Raw genomic sequence first — 18,858 nt, forward strand, 5'->3', positions numbered from 1 at the left:
ATAATGACAATATCTATAGTAGAAAAAGAAGACGTAGCAGACCCAGATTGAGATGGAGCGATTGCGTAGGACAGGGTGCCAGGCAGCTGTAATGGATATCGGTGGACCTCGGCACAAAACCGGGATGTTTGGAGTTCCTCACTATGGTAGACTTAGATCAGTGGTTGCTCCATTGATGATGATAGCCTTAAAATCTACTGAAATGAACCTCTCCTGCTACCTAGACAAGCGCTTCAGGGCTAAATGACAATCCGGAATTTGTCTTACTGGCAAAAAACATCTTATTTTAGTTGTTGTCTAAGTAGTCGGTGTAGAAGTAATCCTTTCATCTTACCCCCTTCTCTGGATGTTTATGGAGTGTTTTTCAACCATTGAGGTTGGTTAACATGTAACATATATAACTGAATGTACTACGATAAGAAAGATAATAAGTTGAGAAATCTTTACTTTTCCTGTGTTCCAGATTCATTTTTAAATTGTTTTTATATTTTTTATGCAAAGACATATCAGCAGGCTACATAGTCAACTTGAAAGTGTTACTTCCATAAAAGAAGTTGGATACGATTGGAATTTCTAGATTGAGCAGAAGCCAGCGTTTCTCCATTCAGTCCTCATACAGATTAGGCATGAAGGAAACTCCAGTATGGTATCCAACACTTTCGTGTTTATTTACCAAGACTCTAGCTCGTCTACCTCGTTCCTGTCGATACTATGTTTGGAAATATACTGTCAGTTCTACAGCAAAGTGGCACTAAAAGCGTGCATGTACACACCATATATCTGCTCGTGATACACCATAAATAAAAATAGTTTATCATTCGAAATTACCGCTTGCTAGCATTCTTTACCAACCGGAAAGTCATTACTCACCCAATTCTGCATAGCATAATGCGCCGACCATGCTCAGAACGCCTGACAAAATCCATACAATGACGGCTTGACCGATCGATCCTGAATACAGTAAGACACCTTTGGGACTTACAAAAATCCCGGCGCCAACAATCACACCCACTATAATTGCCACACCATCTAGCAAGCTGATTTCCTTTTTCAGTTTCACGCCACCAGTTGATTCAACCGTGTCCGATGACGACCGCACATTTCCATCGTCTTCCGGTACGGACAATGGGGGTGGTGATTTTTCGCCAAACACATTTCGAGGCACTAAATTTTGATCACCTACCGAAATTCGCGCCATTTTTACGTGGATATAATTTCAAATGTAATACCAGTTTGCACTTAATGCGATTGGCGAATTCACGGGCATAGACAGGATTAGGTTGCGATTACGCGTGATACCTTTTTGGGGGAGGTTTCGCGATTTAAATTCACCGTGTAAATTAGCGTTTTGTTTATCGTCATACGGTCAAAGCACTCTTGGGTACATTCATGAATGCTGCATGTAACATTCTCCTCTTATCTACGCACTATGAATAATTTAAATTAATTTCTATATATTTTCAGCACCAGGCACTACACATTCACCAACTATGTAACACACTATTTCTGCCTTCAATTGGATTGAACCTAAATTATGCACGTGTTGTCACTTCAGTGAAGGGGTAAGGCCGAATTTACTATATAGAACCGCATGGCATTAATCACTTCCGTTTTCCAGGTGCCGGAGGTACACAGCAGACAACGTACAAACGATCCCTGTGAACAGGCTAAGGCATCGTACACAACTGGTTATTGAGGTTCCAGTGCACGACACTATAAGCTATGAGCGCAGGGGTTTGAATTATGAATTCGAAACGAGTTCGCCTTTTACCTTAACATATATGGCTTAATGTAGCGGAATTGGGAATCATCCAAGAGAGAGGCGGGAAAATGATGACGTCGGTTTGCACGCCGTTGAGTAAGAAAACCCCCTCGCATTGGAATTGAAAGTATTACCGGCAATACTGCAGCGTGGCATCGCCTGAAATGATGACGAAATCCGGATAGCAAAATAGTCAGATATCTAAAGCTATTCAGTGCACGAGTTGACTAGTCTTTAAAAATACAAGAGCCAAACCAGTTATTGGGAAAAATGATTCAAACGCTTACTACCCACTGAGAATCTTTGGAAATTGATAACCGGCCATGTGCGTTTCTGGAACGAGGAAACCACTTGTAAAGAGCACGAGCCGCGTTATTTAGCAAATGTTAACCACATGTAACTGCAAATCGTATTGGACGCTAACTTAGGAAACTCTCATTGAAATTATACATTCTCGACATGGCTAACTTTCCGTCTCTCGTCTCGGAAGCGGAGCGGTCTTTGGTCATTAACCGCACTGTGATAACAGCTTAGCGGGCCAAATAAATGAAGCAATGAAGATATCAGGGCTTTGAGGTAGGTAGTACGTCTAGAACATTAGTAGGGAGGCTTGTAGTCTGATATTAGTCTAGAACTAGATAAACGCATGACTGATACAAGTCTGAGAGATAAAGGAATGGTGGTGGGCTTCCAGTATTAAATACGAACAAATATGTTGGAGTAAAGGAAGGTTCCTAATCGCTCAGTGCTAGCTATTTGCACATTTGAATAATTCATACATTTTCCGATTAATCATGCAATGCATGTTGTTTACTTTCTGCAAAGTCGATTAAACCGTGGAATTCTATCAAGTATTCCATAGTTTCGAAGTTAGCCGGGTTTTCAAGTTTTGAACGGAGTAGAGTTTGCTGGAATATGTGTTACATTGTATGGATGGCGCTTTGTAATTATGTGTATGTGATTGTTTTTCCACTATCAAGCTGTAATATATTGTAATTTATTGTTAAACCAGCTTACAAGCCACGTTGTTTTTAGTTTAAACAAATTTAACAATCGCCGATTGCTCTGACCCATTACATTGAGAATAGTTCCTATATCTGTATATTAAAAGGTTACATATTTAAGAACCTGGCGGCAAAATTTGTCTTCAAATATTTTTAAGGTGGCGTTTTGATAGGGTTGGAAAACAGCAGATGCACTAGCAGACGTGAGGATGCAAGCAAAATTGATGGCATTGCGCAATGCTGTGAGAGTCCTAGGGGTTTATCGTGAGTACCTGTCTTGTGGACTTAATCGCACGGTCTTCTTAAGACACGGATTGATTTTGTGACCACGATCAGAGCCTCGCTGTGACAACCAACAACGGTACCAGTCTATACCAAGTGCATGGCTCAGCATTGATACTGGTGGATGTAAGACATACCAAAATCTCTACCGAGCTAAGAAGTACGGCAGCCGTGTTGAAAGGCAACACCACGCTGAGACCCGAAGGTCTCTGTTCTCTTGAGCGCAATCACAACCCCCATGAAGCTCCCACTAGGGGGCTGAACGCACATACAAAAGGAATTCTCCTGAAGTATGTGAGTCCAGGGGCTATCCCGGTTCCCATGGTACCAGTATACCCCTGGTAAGGTTTCGTGACTATTGCCACTTCAGATAAATCCCCGTGCAGACTCGGGTCTAATTAGGCCCAGTGCCACCACTATGGAGGTTCTCCTCGGCCACTTGGTTTTGGTTCAGCCCACAGGGTTGCCGCCCGTCTTCCTCCCCGCCACCTCCGAGCACCTGCACAATGTTGCGGAAGATAAGGACTATAAAACGCCAGAAGAGATTAATCGTCAAGCTTTTTTTTAAAAAAAAAATACTCTAATTATTCTCTCTACCAGCCGCCGTGCCGGATAGCCGAATGGTTAGAGCGCAAGGCTGTCGTACGGAAGGTGGCGGTTTTGTAATCCTGTAGTGTGCTCTAACACAATTTAAGGCCCTGATCCAATATGGATTGTTTCGCCAACGATTATTATATTATCAGCCGCAAATCAAACGGCTCAGTACCGGATATCTCATTGATAAACAGTCGTGCTCTTAGCTGGCGTTGGGACATCCCACCTAATAGCATCGCCAGTAGTCATCACTTATCGATCTACATGCAAAACTGAAGACTCGATCCTGCAGATATCAAATTGGATATGAAAAGCTCAAAGCTAGATTTGGCTCAGTGGAATTAAATCTGGATTTTAGTAATATGACCATAAATTAGAGAGTTGCACCTTTATTTTTCGAGAGAGTAGAGTAGAGGATCCATTAAAAATGGGGGCATTCGGATTTAAACCATAAGTAAAGAGCGATTAGGCATGCAACTTGCTTGACTGGGAGACTTGTACTCTTAGATGGATAAAAGCAGTGCTAATTTCCGTAAAAAACAAGAAGCCCGTTTTTTGATGGGCGTAATAAATTGGAACTGAAATTGAAAAATTGCAAGTTACAAAAGGGCCACTAAGGTCGCAGAATGAGCAACCTGGAAAGCAGTTTTTTTAAATTTCTCTCAAAAAAAGTGGTTGCGATAAAAAAGGAACTACTCAAAGAAGAGCAGTTGGCGAAGGACATTGATTTTGTGTGTTGTCCATTGGCTGATAGCATTGACTCGAGATATTTAAATCAGCGGCAGTGACCTGCCAGAACTGAGCGATTTAAATATCTCGGATCAATGCTATCAGTCAATGTAGAACTGCATCATGAAATTGCTTCACGCATTAAATTGAAAAGCCTCGCGATTATATCTAGATCAGCCATTTGATAAAATAAAATGGCGAAAGCGATTACGACAAGGCGACCCCGCTTGTGAACGGGACCAAGGCTGAAGAAAAAGAAGATGTGAGGAGCGATGTGTGCCTGACAGTTCCGTGTCACATAGTTAAAAATTCCATTGCCCTCTATTTTTTAGAAAGCGTTTTAAATAAATCATTTGATGGAAAGCACTATATTAATAGTCAATCTCATAAGCTTCACACTCGGAATTTAATATTATTAGCAAATGTGAAGAACTTAGTCAGATGCAAAAAAGGGCTGGGGAGACCTATGGAATGGAATGGAATTTTAATATTTCATGCGAATGTCAATTATTCTCGTTAATTATGACGTCAGCATCTTAATTGTATAGCTTAGGATGCTGTTAATTCGCATGAAATTGATAAGTTTTAACTGCTATAACTTTGACGCTAATAGTTGGATTTTCATGAAACTTGGCATGCGTATGCACGATACTGTCCTCTATGCCGGTGCAGTAGTACTAGGATCCTAGGATGAACTTAAGGGGAGTTTTTCAATATCGGAATGGGATATATTTTGAGGACTAGGTTTCATCTAAACGCACCAAGCTGATTTTTTTCGGATTTTTGAGTTGGGTATTTTCCGAAAATGAGTCCTGTCTCACTTTAGGTGTGTACATTTTGACTTCTTACTCGGTCACTTTCCAATTCATCACAAAACTAATACCAGATTCGGAGAGTACTAATTGAGACCATTCATTCAATATCCCACATGACTACATTCGATGAAAAAAATTTTACATCTCCCCTTTACATGTATGTGACTGCACGCAAATTTATGTCACTCACTGTATGCGTGAGGATTTCATAATTACCATATGTGCACCAAATTTCGTTCGAATCAGTTTCGCTGTTTTGGAGAAAAGTGCATGTGACAGACAGACAGACAGTGAATCGATTTTAATAAAGTTTGGTTTTCCCCAAAACCCTCAAAAATGAGTTCACTGGGGGCGCGGCTACGTCTACCCGAAGCGCCGCCTTATAGTGTACAACCTCTTTAATAGGCGGAATTATCTAGAAGAGACGGGTTCGGAAGTCTCGGTCCTCCCCGTCCCCAGACACAAGAAGCTTTTTCCTCAATAGCTGATATTAGCGGCAGCAAATTCCACGCCCATCACAACTCACGGCTACAGGCAAATAGACGTGAGTTTTGGCTTGCGTAGGCTACTTCATGGTGGATATCCAACATAGGGCCTTGATAGACCCCACAACCTCACTTAGGTCGTCAAGGAAAATTTCAACTTGTTCACCCAGCACTCTTTCTATCGTTCTTGAAGACATTGCCGACCCACGTATTTGTACACTTCTTTAAAATTACTGAGCGAGCATAGTCTCTCTGAGCACGATGTTCAGCACCACGTCAAAACTATTGTCTTCCAATCTTCTCAAAGGTGCATCTTTTTCCAATCCAGAAGCTCGCTGTTGGGCGGAAAGAGTTGCTTAAGCAGGGTATATGTAGACCTTCCAACCGCAGTTGGGCATCTCCACTCCATCTGGTCTCAAAATCAAACGGCGAACGCCTGAATGTTGAAACGATTCCGGACCAGTACTCCGTTATGCTCATTCAAGTCTTTGCTCATTATTTTACAAACTGTCGTGTTTTCTCGACTTTGCATCTCGCCAAGGGTTACAATAAAATTCCTGTGGCTCCCGAAGATATTCCAAAGACGGCAATTTGCGCACCTTTCGACTCCTCGAGTTCACACGGATGACTTTTCGCCTGTGCAATGCGGCGCAACTCTTTCAGAGATCCATTCACTCTCTATTATGAAACTTGGACTTCTGGTTCATCTACTTGGATGACACATTTTGCACCGAGTATTTGGCACATCTCGACTACATTTTTCAACGCCTCCTTGAAAATGGCCTAAAACTCAACGTTGATAAATGCAAATTTCTCGAGTAATAGGTGAAATTTCTAGATCATTGCATCATCCCTGACGGCATAAAATCCGACCTACACAAGGTGCAGGGAATCGCGAGCTTTTCGCTGCTCAAGGCGTTCAAAGACATTAGAAGATTCTTGAGTATGGTAAACTTCTACCGTCGTTTCCTGCCCAAAGCCCGTCACCTCCAAGCATTACGTTTTTCTGCCTGGTCCTATTGTTGCGTCTGCTACGGTGGCCGTTCTCAGATTGAAGCCGCAGCTTTATTTAGATACCGGCGATCCTAAATGCTGTACAGTTGGCATTTTCCTCTTGTAATTATCTCTACTCCCGGAGCAGACAGTAGTTGCTTGGGTTGGTCCCAAACCAAGCGTTTTCAGAAGTTCAGAAATTTTTTTTACTATTACTTTACTTTTACTCTTAGTAAATATTAATACTTTCTTGTTTTGCTTTACTATTTCTTTTTAGGTACATTCCTGCTTGCAAGCACCATGATGTCCGAGCAAAGTTACTTACTGTTGGAAATTCTAGTGTTTTCAGAAGTTTCCAGAAATATAAAGGTAAGTGAATTATATTTGAAGGGCGTGATGAATATGAATTATATGCAATTTCAAAACTACTTAGGCATAAGCTTATGCGAATGCAATGATATCATTGCTTCATTGTTTTCAAGCTTGCCAAATCTTATATCTCTCTTTGGTCTCGGAAATGTGCGTTGGCATATCTTCGTTATGCTAATTCGTAGAAAATTGTTTCTATTGTACTTAATACCCTCACTTTTGTAAAATCGCTTTGATAAAAATTTCACACTGATGTTTTATTTGAGGATATAAATTAAGAAGCAAATATCACCTTGTAGCAGGTCATGCTGCTTAGAGGGCAGAAGTATATATCAATTGGCCTTGGTGTGTGCTTCGACAAGAAAAAAATGGGAGACAGTTGCTTCCCATTTTTAAGATTTTGTGTGAAACAAAGCCTCACTAGAATCGTGTAAATGTCTGTCTGTCACACTCGATTTATTCGGAAACGGCTGGACCGATTGTCACGAAAATTGATGACAGCACGTGGTCTGTTGTTCCTTTTACATACAGTAAGTGGCGCCATTTTGTGTTAAGTTTAAGGTGGGGCTCCCCATACATGTGAATGGAAGATGCAAATTTTGTTTTCACAGAATGTGGACATTTTGATATTTGATATCAGGTGAAATGTAGGAGCGTGGGGGCTGAAAATATGACCCCCAAAAAGTGTAATAGGTGTCGTTCTCAGAACCTATCGAACCGCCGATCTAGGTCTGTCTTAATAAAGAATCCCAGACATTCCGGTTTTGCGCCGGGGTCCACCAATTCGATATCGCTAAAAACTGTCTGGCGTCGTGACCTACTCCATCGCTTCATCTCAGGCAGGGTCTGCCTCGTCTTCTTTTTCTACCATAGATATTGATAGACTTTCCGGGCTGGATCATATCTCATCAATGCGGATTAGTTGACCCGACCACCGTAACCTATTGAGCCGGATTTTATCTCTCATGGTCATGCACAGCTTTACCCTGGCTATGCTATCTTAGGCGGCTTAAAGTCGATGAAAAGATGGTGCAACTGATGTCCATATTCCAACAGTTTTTCCATCGCTTGCGCGGAGAGAAAATCTGATCTGTTGCTGATTTGCCTGCAGTGAAACTTGTTTGGTATGGGCAAATGATGTTCTGGGCGTATGGGGCTATCCGGCCTAGGAAGATAGAGGAGAATATCTTATAGATGTTACTCAGCAATGTGATACCTGTATAATTGCTGCACCGTGTGATATCTCAATTTTTATGTATGAGACGGATAATGCCTCTTTGCCAGTATCAGGCATTGATTCGCTGTCCCACACCTTGAGTATAAGTTGATGAACCAGTTGGTGTAATTGGTCGCCTCCATATTTAACCAATTCGTCGGTCATTCCATCGGCTCTATAATATTTTCTAGTTTAAAAAAATATCAAGGAATATTTTTGGTTTTTAGCCATATAGGAATGGAAAGATGTGCCTGCAAGTTTCTCACATAAAATGAACACAAAACCTTTATACTTGAACCGCCAGCTTCTCATTTAGATCACTCGCCACTTCTTCCAGTCATATTCTGTTCCGGATTGAGCCGAACGGCTTTTGGGTCAATGTTTAACGTTTCAAACCATCACTGTCTCGGGTAGACTTTTCGTTACCATTATCATGGGTAATATAACCATACCATCGACGGCGGGTACGATGGCACATTGGCCGGAAACGTCCTCATCTAGGATATGGTGGGCTGCCCAGCACTCGGAATCATAAGAGGTGGTAGGTTTTGGACACTGCTGCAGTACTATCTTTGGTTTACCCAGGTTGCCTTTCCTTTTTCGGTTCTTTCCTTGGGGTGACAAAATAATGACGGTTATTTGATCGTTAGTAACTACTCCGTAAATCATGAGTACCGTTAACAATTCTTCATATTACGATTGTGAAAGCAAAATTAAAGAGTATAAAAGCACTTGTCCTTTGTTACAGACCGTTTAAGATCAGCCAGGATGACTGGAATACTGAATCTGATTGGAACCCATTATCAGCTGAACTGGAAGATTGGCTGGGAGAAACAGCCAGTATTTGACGGGTGACCATAGTTGAATGTAGTTGGAAATGATTAGTACACACCGGTAGATGTGAAACTAAATGAATGTTGAACATATTTTTTTTTTATAATTTAACTTTTATTGTGAAACTTATTATTTAAATTCCTACTTGAGGTGAAGCCATCATCATCATCATCAACGGCGCAACAACCGGTATCCGGTCTAGGCCTACCTTAATAACGAACTCCAGACATCCCGGTTTTGCGCCGAGTTCCACCAATTCGATATCCCTAAAAGCTGTCTGGCGTCCTGGCCCACGCCATCGCTCCATCTTAGGCAGGGTCTGCCTCGTCTTCTTTTCCTACCATAGATATTGCCTTTATAGACTTTCCGGGTGGGATCATCTTCATCCATACGGATTAAGTGACCCGCCCACCGTAACCTATTGAGCCGGATTTTGTCCACAACCGGACGGTCATGGTATCGCTCATAGATTTCGTCATTGTGTAGGCTACGGAATCGTCCATCCTCATGTAGGGGGCCAAAAATTCTTGGGAGGATTCTTCTCTCGAACGCGGCCAAGAGTTCGCAATTTTTCTTGCTAAGAACCCAAGTTTCCGAGGAATACATGAGGACTGGCAAGATCATAGTCTTGTACAGTAAGAGCTTTGACCCTATGGTGAGACGTTTCGAGCGGAACAGTCTTTGTAAGCTGAAGTAGGCTCTGTTGGCTGACAACAACCGTGCGCGGATTTCATCATCGTAGTTGTTATCGGTTGTGATTTTCGACCCTAGATAGGAGAAATTGTCAACGGTCTCAAAGTTGTATTCCCCTATCCTTATTCTTGTTCGTGCTTGTGTTTGACCAGTGCGGTTTGATGTTGTTGGTTGATTCGTCTTCGGTGCTGACGTTGCCACCATGTATTTTGTCTTGCCTTCATTGATGTGCAGCCCAAGATCTCGCGCCGCCTGCTCGATCTGGATGAAGGCAGTTTGAACGTCTCGGGTGGTTCTTCCCATGATGTCGATATCGTCAGCATAGGCCAGTAGTTGGGTGGACTTGAAGAGGATCGTACCTCTTGCATTCACCTCAGCATCACGGATCACTTTCTCGAGGGCCAGGTTAAAGAGGACGCATGATAGGGCATCCCCTTGTCGTAGACCGTTGTTGATGTCGAATGGTCTTGAGAGTGATCCTGCTGCTTTTATCTGGCCTCGCACATTGGTCAGGGTCAGCCTAGTCAGTCTTATTAATTTCGTCGGGATACCGAATTTCCTCATGGCCGTGTACAGTTTTACCCTGGCTATGCTATCATAGGCGGCTTTAAAGTCGATGAACAGATGGTGCAACTGTTGTCCATATTCCAACAGTTTTTCCATCGCCTGCCGCAAAGAGAAAATCTGATCTGTTGCTGATTTGCCTGGAGTGAAACCTCTTTGGTATGGGCCAATGATGTTCTGGGCGTATGGGGCTATCAGGCCTAGCAAGATAGTGGAGAATATCTTATAGATAGTACTCAGCAACGTGATACCTCTATAATTGCTGCACTGTGTGATATCTCCTTTTTTATGTATGAGACAGATTATGCCTCGCTGCCAATCGTCAGGCATTGATTCGCTGTCCCATACCTTGAGCACAAGTTGATGAACCACTTGGTGTAACTGGTCGCCTCCATATTTAACCAATTCGGCTGTAATTCCATCGGCTCCTAGCGACTTATGATTTTTTAGCCGATGAATTGCACGGACTGTTTCTCCTAAACTTGGTGGTGGCAGTATTTGTCCGTCGTCTTCAGTTGGCGGGACCTCCAACTCGCCGATGTTCTGGTTGTTCAGTAGCTCATCAAAGTACTCAACCCATCGCTCTAATATGCCCATTCTGTCGGAAATCAGATTTCCCTCTTTGTCTCGGCAGGATGAGCATCGAGGTGTATATGGCTTCATCCTGCTGACTTGTTGGTAAAACTTCCGCGCCTGGTGCGGTTGCTCCCTGTACTTTTCTAGTTCACAGACTTGTTGGTTCTCCCAGGCTTCCTTTTTCCGTCTGTGAAGTCGCTTCTCCGCTCGACGGAGTTCGTGATAAGTCTCTGCGCGTGCCCGCGTTCTTTGAGAATGCAACATTACTCGGTATGCGGCATTCTTCCGTTTCGTTGCTAGCTTACATTCATCGTCAAACCAGCCGTTCCGACTCCTTTTGCGGCTGGGGCCAAGTATATTTGTGGCCGTATCCATGATAACGTTCTTCAGGTGGTTGTGAAGATCATTAGTTGATGCTTCATCTCCAGGTCCTCTATTGACTGCGGTTATTGCGGCATCCATTTCCCTCTTATAGGTGTCGCGGAGGGTTGTGTTGTGGATGGCTTCAGTGTTCACTCTCACCTGATTGTCAGAGGGGATTCTAGGTGGTATTGTTATTCGAGCTCGGAGCACCATGCCAACGAGATAGTGATCCGAGTCTATATTGGCCCCCCTATATGTTCTGACATTCATCAAGGCTGAGAGGTGGCGGCGTTCGATCAACACGTGGTCAATTTGGTTGAAAGTGGTCCCGTCTGGAGAGGCCCAAGTATGTTTGTGGACCGCTTTCCGCGCAAACCAGGTACTTCCAACAACCATTTCGTGTGACCCTGCTAATTGAATAGTCCGCAGTCCGTTATCATTTGTTTTTTCGTGTAAGCTATGGGAGCCAACGTATCGCCTTAATACGGGCTCCTTCCCTACTTGGCTGTTAAAATCCCCAAGTATGATTTTGATATCATATCTGGGACAGGCTTCGAGGGTTCTTTCTACTGCCTCGTAGAAGGTATCCTTCTCCGACTCTGCAGTCTCCTCTGTAGGGGCGTGAACGTTTATGAGGCTTATATTTCTAAACTTGCCTCGCAAGCGCAGAGTGCATAGCCGTTCGCTTATGCTTTCAAAGCCGATAACAGCAGGTTTCATTTTTTGGCTGACTAAGAAACCTACTCCGAGCACATGGTTTACTGGATGGCCGCTATAATATATGGTGTAGTGGCTCTTCTCCAGGAAACCGGTCCCTATCCATCGCATCTCTTGCAACGCTGTTACATCAGCCCTATATTGGGACAGGGTATCGGCTAGCTGCTTATCAGCTTCATCTCTGTACAGGGAGCGCACGTTCCATGAGAAAATGCGCAAATCGTTGTTCCTTTGTCGTTGCCGGGTCCGTCGTTTTAATATCCGTCCTATCCGAGGCTCCTGTTGTGGCTTCGTAACAGGTTGTTTTCCGTGTAGGGTTGTCAGCCCTACCCAACCCCCAACCTGGAGGACCAGTTGGTACAATTTGTCCCGTTTTTAGGCGCGGGAGACTCGCCTTCATCCTTCTCCGTCTGCAGCTTTTCGTCAAGAAAGAGCTCCCAGCGATCACCACGTGGAGGTGGAGATAGGGTTTGGTAGTAGAGCTGTTGGTGTTGGTTCAGCAGGCATTTCCCAGGTTTTATGCTTTATGAGGTGAAGTCACTCTTCTCAAATTCGACGGAATTCGTCGTTTGGAATAGAAGCTCGAAGCAAGATTGCATGTTTTAGAAACCAAACAAGTGTTTGTAGTATTTTTTGCGGCTTTCTACTACATCTGGACAAAGGGCTGATAATTGAATACCACTAAGACTTATCAGGCAGAATTTATCTTTATGTACAAGAAGTGTATTTAAATTAGTGAGTTTCAATTGAAGTTTTTGTTTGGGGTAGGGTAGGTGAATGCATTTACGCACACAGTGTTAGACTCCCGGTTCGGTACGTTGTCGGACTACCAACTAAACACCTCCCCATTGTCAGAGAGCTAGCCTGGAACCGTTTGTCACGTTACTTCGGGAGGGGAGAGGAGGGAGGGAACTGTTAGTTCAAGAAACCCCTTGCCATCCGGCTCGTCCACCGGTCGAGTTCTATCTTCTTAGCAACGAGAAAGGCCCGAACGTAATGGGCAACACGGCTCCACCTGCCAGCACTGCTCAGCATCTCTTTGACCATGTTGTCTGGAGAGAGATCCCCTGTGTTTAAATAGAGCTGCTGACGAACCCCATCCCACCTTCCACAAGAAAAAAAAGTGTGGTGGTTGTCGTCCACAACTCCATTGCAAAACATACAATCCGGAGATCGCGCCTTTCCAAACTTGTGCAGGTAAGACTGAAAACTTCCATAATAATAATCGTTGGCGCAACAATACATATTGGATTAGGGCATTGAAGTGTGTTAGAGCACCTCATTCAAGACAGTAACAGTACACTACACTACACTATACTGTAGGAGGCAATGTGGTCAGCATTGCGCTCGCCCGAAATTATTACCCTGATTTGACTCAGGTACGCGTTCACAGCTGAGTAGACTGGTATCCGACGTCAAATCACGATACAAATCCCACTGCCACCAATGAGGTTTGAATCGCGACCTTCCGTACGACACTCTTGCGCTTTAACCACTCAGCTATCCGAACAAAAAACTTCCATGACCACTTAAAAATTGGGTAAGGAAATAGTCAGTCTCACTGTGCTTCCGAATCAGCCATGCACCTAAGTTGCCGATGAACCGCGCAGTCCATCTGTCTCTAGTTTCATTTTGCCACGAGAGCTGCCACTCGTCTAGAGTGCGTTGCCGTTCTTCGCGAGCAACGACCTCCCTTGCGCTTGTATATGGCTTCACGCTCCTTAGCACGAAGGGCAACGAGGATCACTCCCGCGATCACCATCACGGCCAGTTCAGAGACAGTGCGGTACGCAGACGCCACCCGCAAAGCTCCTCGTCTCTGTACATGCGCGAGACGTTTACGATATACCTCCTTGTTAAGAGCGTGAGCCCATACCTCTGCGTCGTAGAGCAGGACAGACTTCGTTGAACTCAACACGAGATGTCGCCTGCTAGACGTAGGACCCCCAATGTTTGCCATTAGCCTACTTAAACCCGAAACTTCAGCTGCAGCTTTGTTCGCTGCTGCTTTGATTTGCTCAAAAAAGCTCATCTTTGAATCAAGAGTCAACCCGAGGTACTTTACCGCTGATTTTGACTCGATGATCGACTCGCCGAACGATATGGGACGCAGGGTCGGAATTCTCTTTTTAGTCAGTATAACTACTTCGGGTTTTTCCAGTGCAAGGTTGGAACCATGAGTAGTCATCCATCTGCTTACCCGTCGCATCAATATGCCGAGTCTGCTTTGCAGACAGTGCGTTGACAATGCGTCCAGCAACAACCGCTGCGACATCATCTCATGTCGCAGATAGTCTCTCAATATCCGTAAGAGATAGTTCGGCACGTGGAAATTATTGTCTAGTGTACCTAGAATGTCTTTCCATCTTACGGAATTAAAGGCGTTTCTGACGTCAAGTGTTACGAGGAGCACCACCCGTTGAGTTCGGCGGCCATGTGCCTCTGCCCGTCGAAGGGTGTCCACGACTTGCATGACAGCGTCAATTGTGGATCTCCCTGCTTTAAAACCAAACTGCCGGGGAGATAAATCTCCGGCAGCGCGTATCGCTTCAGCGAGTCTAGTTCTGGTGAGCTTTTCGAGCATTTCACAACAGTGTCAAGCATACATAGTGGGCGGTATGAAGACGGCAATTCGGGGCCGCCTTTCCCTTTATGGATCAGCGGAAATCTAGCCACCTTCCAGGGCAGGGCAGAGAGGGAAAATGCCTTCTTTCAGGCAAGCGTTGAATGCGCCGAGCAGTAGGTCTGGCCGGTGTTGGAATACTAGTTTGTATACCTCTGCTGGAATACCGTCGGGTCCTGGTGCCTTCTTGCTTTTTATAGAGCATGCCTGTTCCAACTCTTTTATAGAGAAAAGTGGACAGTCCTCTGCGCTCTCCGCGCCGACGTCATCATCCCATACGGGGTGCGCAAGGAAGAGTGTCCTTACAATGCGGTCTATCTGCTCGGCTTTAAGTGAACAGGGTTTCCGCATAGCCCCGATTTTTCTGGTTATCAGTTTGTAACCGAGTCCCCACGGATCCTCATTCACGTCGTCGAGTAGATCTTGCCAGCAGCTGAACAATTGAAGGTTTGACCAAAACAGATGAGAAGGTCTTTGCAGGGTCAGACCAAGTTCATCCAGCAAACTGTTACATATATGGGTCCTGCTCTCTTCTCCCTGAATTCGCGCGACTTGTTTTTCGTATATTTACTATTGTGATTTTTAATGAAAATTTGCTTAAGTTTTATTATCATCACACTTAATGCTGTGCAAGTGATAAGCTCACAGGAGCGAAACGAATATGTGTTAATAAGATTTACCCTTTTTGCATTCAACGAGATTTTTGCTCCCACAGCTAACTTCTAGTTCAATTTGCATTCACATCTTCATATCGAGGTTATACGTACAATGATACACTATTTATTGCAAAATGTACGTATCTCCCTCATAATATGGTTCAGAAGCCACCTCTTCTCCATATTCATAAAGAGTATTTAAGGGGCTCTTGACTCGAATTGAAATTGCCTTTATTTCAAGTGTCTCAAAATTACGTTTTTGTAAGAATTATTTCCGGTCCTAACTCTGTCTTGAAGCAAGATACAGCGGACATAGCGGTATTGTGGTCTTTGTTGTAGTCAATTCATTTAAAGTGATATCTTTATATCTTCTTTATGATAGAATATATTTCTGGTTGATGCGTGAAATTAATTCAATCTGGTCTGTCGCAATCTTCGGATAATTCACTGCCGCTTAGTCGAGAATATATACGTTAGCACGCACTGAACTTATTTTTGTATTCAGTAAGCCACAAATAAGATAGTAGCGTGTTGAATGGAAAACTTTATTTGATTGCAAAAGGGGTCATGACCACGCGTCTAGTGTCGAATTTTAAGGGCTCAGTTTTCAAAATGTACAAAGTGATATCAAAAGTTCTTAAAAATCTCTCTTCCTCTACCTGTGTTCCTTACTAAAATTTTGCACTTACGATTTCTAGGAAAGGGTGTGGTGGACTGCTTTCATCAAAACCGCTCCTTTATTTTTCCGATTTTACAGAAATCACTGGACATGACCAACGTTCTATCTGAGGTATCTTTATTTTGTCTAATTATATATACAATAGAACACATAAATCAATGCAGTATAGGATTTATGACTATGACACATTAATGGGGCACATAGAAAGTCACTATTATAGAAATTTATCCTTAGGCTATTTCAGTGAAAAGCGTGCGAAGTGAGACATCATCAGTGGCAACGATTGCAAAGCGAGAATGACGCAGGTAGATTGTAAATTAAAACAAAGACGATACCATTACTTGTCATGGTGTGCAACATATCACAGACCATATAAAAGTTGGAGAAAATGAAGGTCGTGAGTGTTCGCAAAATTGGTAATACGCTCACCATATTGTGTGCTGCCGATAATAAGGTAGAGAATTTCACATTGATTTTAGTCTCTTTCACGTTTGTGTCACACTTCTTGATATTACATCATCTTTCTTTCTTCCGAAGGGCTCTCGTAAGTTCCTCCAGTGACGGAACCAATATAAAGCGTGCTACCTGGATTTATATTATATCATCATCATCATCAATGGCGCAACAACTGGTATCCGGTCGAGGCCTGCTTTAATAATTAATAATGAACTCCAGACACCCCGGTTTGCGCTGAGGTCCAGCAATATCCGATATCCCTAAAAGCTCTCTGGCGTCCTGATCAAGGCCATTGCTCCACCTCGGGCAGGGTCTGCCTCGTCTTCTTTTTCTACCATAGATATTGCCCTTATAGACTCTCCGGCTGGATCATCCTCATCCATACGAATTAGGTGACCCACCCACCGCAACCTGTTGAGGCGGATTTCATCCACAACCAGACGGTCGTAGTATGGCTTCTTCGAAGGATTCTTCTCTCAAACGCGGCCAATAGCTCCCAGTTTTTTTGCTAAGAACCCAGCTCCCCGAGGAATACATGAGGACTAGCAAGATCATACTCTTGTGCAGTAAGAGTTTTGACCCGATGGTGAGATGTTTCAAGCAAAACAGTTTTTGTAAGCTGAAATAAGCTCTGTTGGCAGCCAACAACTGTGCGCGGATTTCATCGTTATAGGTGTTATCGGTTATGATTTTCGACCCTAGATAGGAGACAATCTCAACGGTCTGAAAGTTTTAGTCTCCTATCTTTATTCTTCTCGTTTGGCCGGTGCGATTCCATGCTGTTCGTTCTTTGGTTTTTGGTGCTGAGTTTCGCATCATGCTTATTAATGAGCAGCCTGAGATCTCGCGGCACCTGCTCGACCCTGGATGAAGACAGTCTGTACGTCACGCGCCGTTCTTCTCATGATGTCGATATCACCAGCATAGGCCAGTTGTTGGGTGGAATTAAAGACGGCCATGGCTAGCTTAAAGAGGACGCATGATAGGGCATCCCCTTGTCTTAGACCGTTGTTGATGTTGAATGGTCTTGAGAGTGATCCTGCTGTTTTAATCTGGCCTCGCACAATATCAATTTCATCGAGATACCGAATTTTCTTATGGCCGTGTACAGTTTTACCCTGGCTATGCTGTCATAGGCGGTTTTAAAGTCGATGAAGCGGTGATGCAGTAGTTTTTCCATTGTTTGCTGCAGACTGAAATTCCGATCTGTTGCTGATTTGCCTGGAGTGAAGTCTCTTTGGTATGGTCCAATGATTTTCTGGACGTATGGGGCTATCCAAGGCAAGATAGCGGAGAATATTTTATAGATGCTACTCAGTATCGTTATATCCCTATAATTGCTGCACTGCGTGATATCCCGTTTTTATGTATGGGACAAATAATGCCTCGTTGCCAGTCGTCAGGCATTAGTTCGCTGTCCCACACTTTGATCATCAGTTGATGAAACGCTTAGTGTAATTTATTTTATTTAACTAATTCGGCTGTAATTCCATCGGCTCCTGACGACCTATCATTTTTAAGCCGATGAATTGCACAGACTGTTTCTCCTATACTTGGTGGTGGCAGTATTTGTCCGTCGTCTTCAGTTGGCGGGACCTCAAACTCCCCGATATTCTGGTTGTTGAGCAGTTCATCAAAATACTCAACCCATCGCTCCAATATGCCCATTCTGTCGGAAATCAGATTTCCCTCTTTGTCTCGGCAGAATGAACATCGAGGTGTATAAGGCTTCATCCTGCTGACTTTTTGGTAAAACTTTCGCGCCTGGTGCGGTTGCTCTCCGTACTTTTCGGGTTCACAGACTTGTTGGTTCTCCTAGGCTTCCTTTTTCCGTCTGTAAAGTTGTTTCTAAGCTCCACGGATTTCGTGATAAGTCTCTGTGCGTGCCCGCGTTCTTTGAGAATGCAACATTACTCGGTATGCGGCATTTTTCCATTCCGTAGCTAGCTTACATACGTCGTCAAACCAGCCGTTCCGACTTTTCTTGCGGCTGGGGTCAAGTATCTTTGCGGCCCCATCAATTTCCCAGAGCTCGTTGGTTGGGATGCGTTGAATACCACTCTCAATTTTGTGGCTGAATTCTCTTCCTTGCACACAGCATCGTGTGGAAAATAGTAATTATACTTCGAATGTCTGCTTTGATATTTCAACCATATGACCCAATTCTATGACCAGCTGTATATATTCTTCCATGAACTGTGTATATTGTTGCCTCAAGTCTTCGTTGTTACTCAATTTTTTCTCTAACTCACAAAACCGAAGGTGGGCCTTTTGCTGGGAATTGCATAAGTTTTTTGCAGGCTCTGCGTCTCCTTTGAACGGAAGTCAGACGGCGCATCTCCCAGATACATTCTGCTTCGTGGTTCCTTTGTATCTTTCTTCTGCCGCTGTCTCTTCTGGTGCTAAAACATGACTAATTGGTGATTCCGTGAGTTCCCAGAATCGTTG

At 43.7% G+C, this 18,858-nt stretch overlaps 1 protein-coding gene across 1 annotated transcript in view; it reads right to left on the reverse strand.

Annotated features, from left to right (window-relative positions):
* LOC119649917 (Y+L amino acid transporter 2) overlaps window positions 1-1,863 on the reverse strand; it is a 47,008-nt gene extending 45,145 nt beyond the window's left edge. Inside the window, exon 1 of the mRNA XM_038052319.1 lies at window positions 871-1,863. Within this exon, the coding sequence (XP_037908247.1) occupies window positions 871-1,198 (328 nt within the window). The 5' untranslated portion in view covers window positions 1,199-1,863. The remainder of the gene's footprint in view (window positions 1-870) is intronic.
* Between the last annotated feature and the right edge of the window lie 16,995 nt (window positions 1,864-18,858).

Source organism: Hermetia illucens, chromosome 2, assembly GCF_905115235.1.
Source record: "Hermetia illucens chromosome 2, iHerIll2.2.curated.20191125, whole genome shotgun sequence".
Classification (NCBI taxonomy): Eukaryota; Metazoa; Arthropoda; class Insecta; order Diptera; family Stratiomyidae; genus Hermetia; species Hermetia illucens.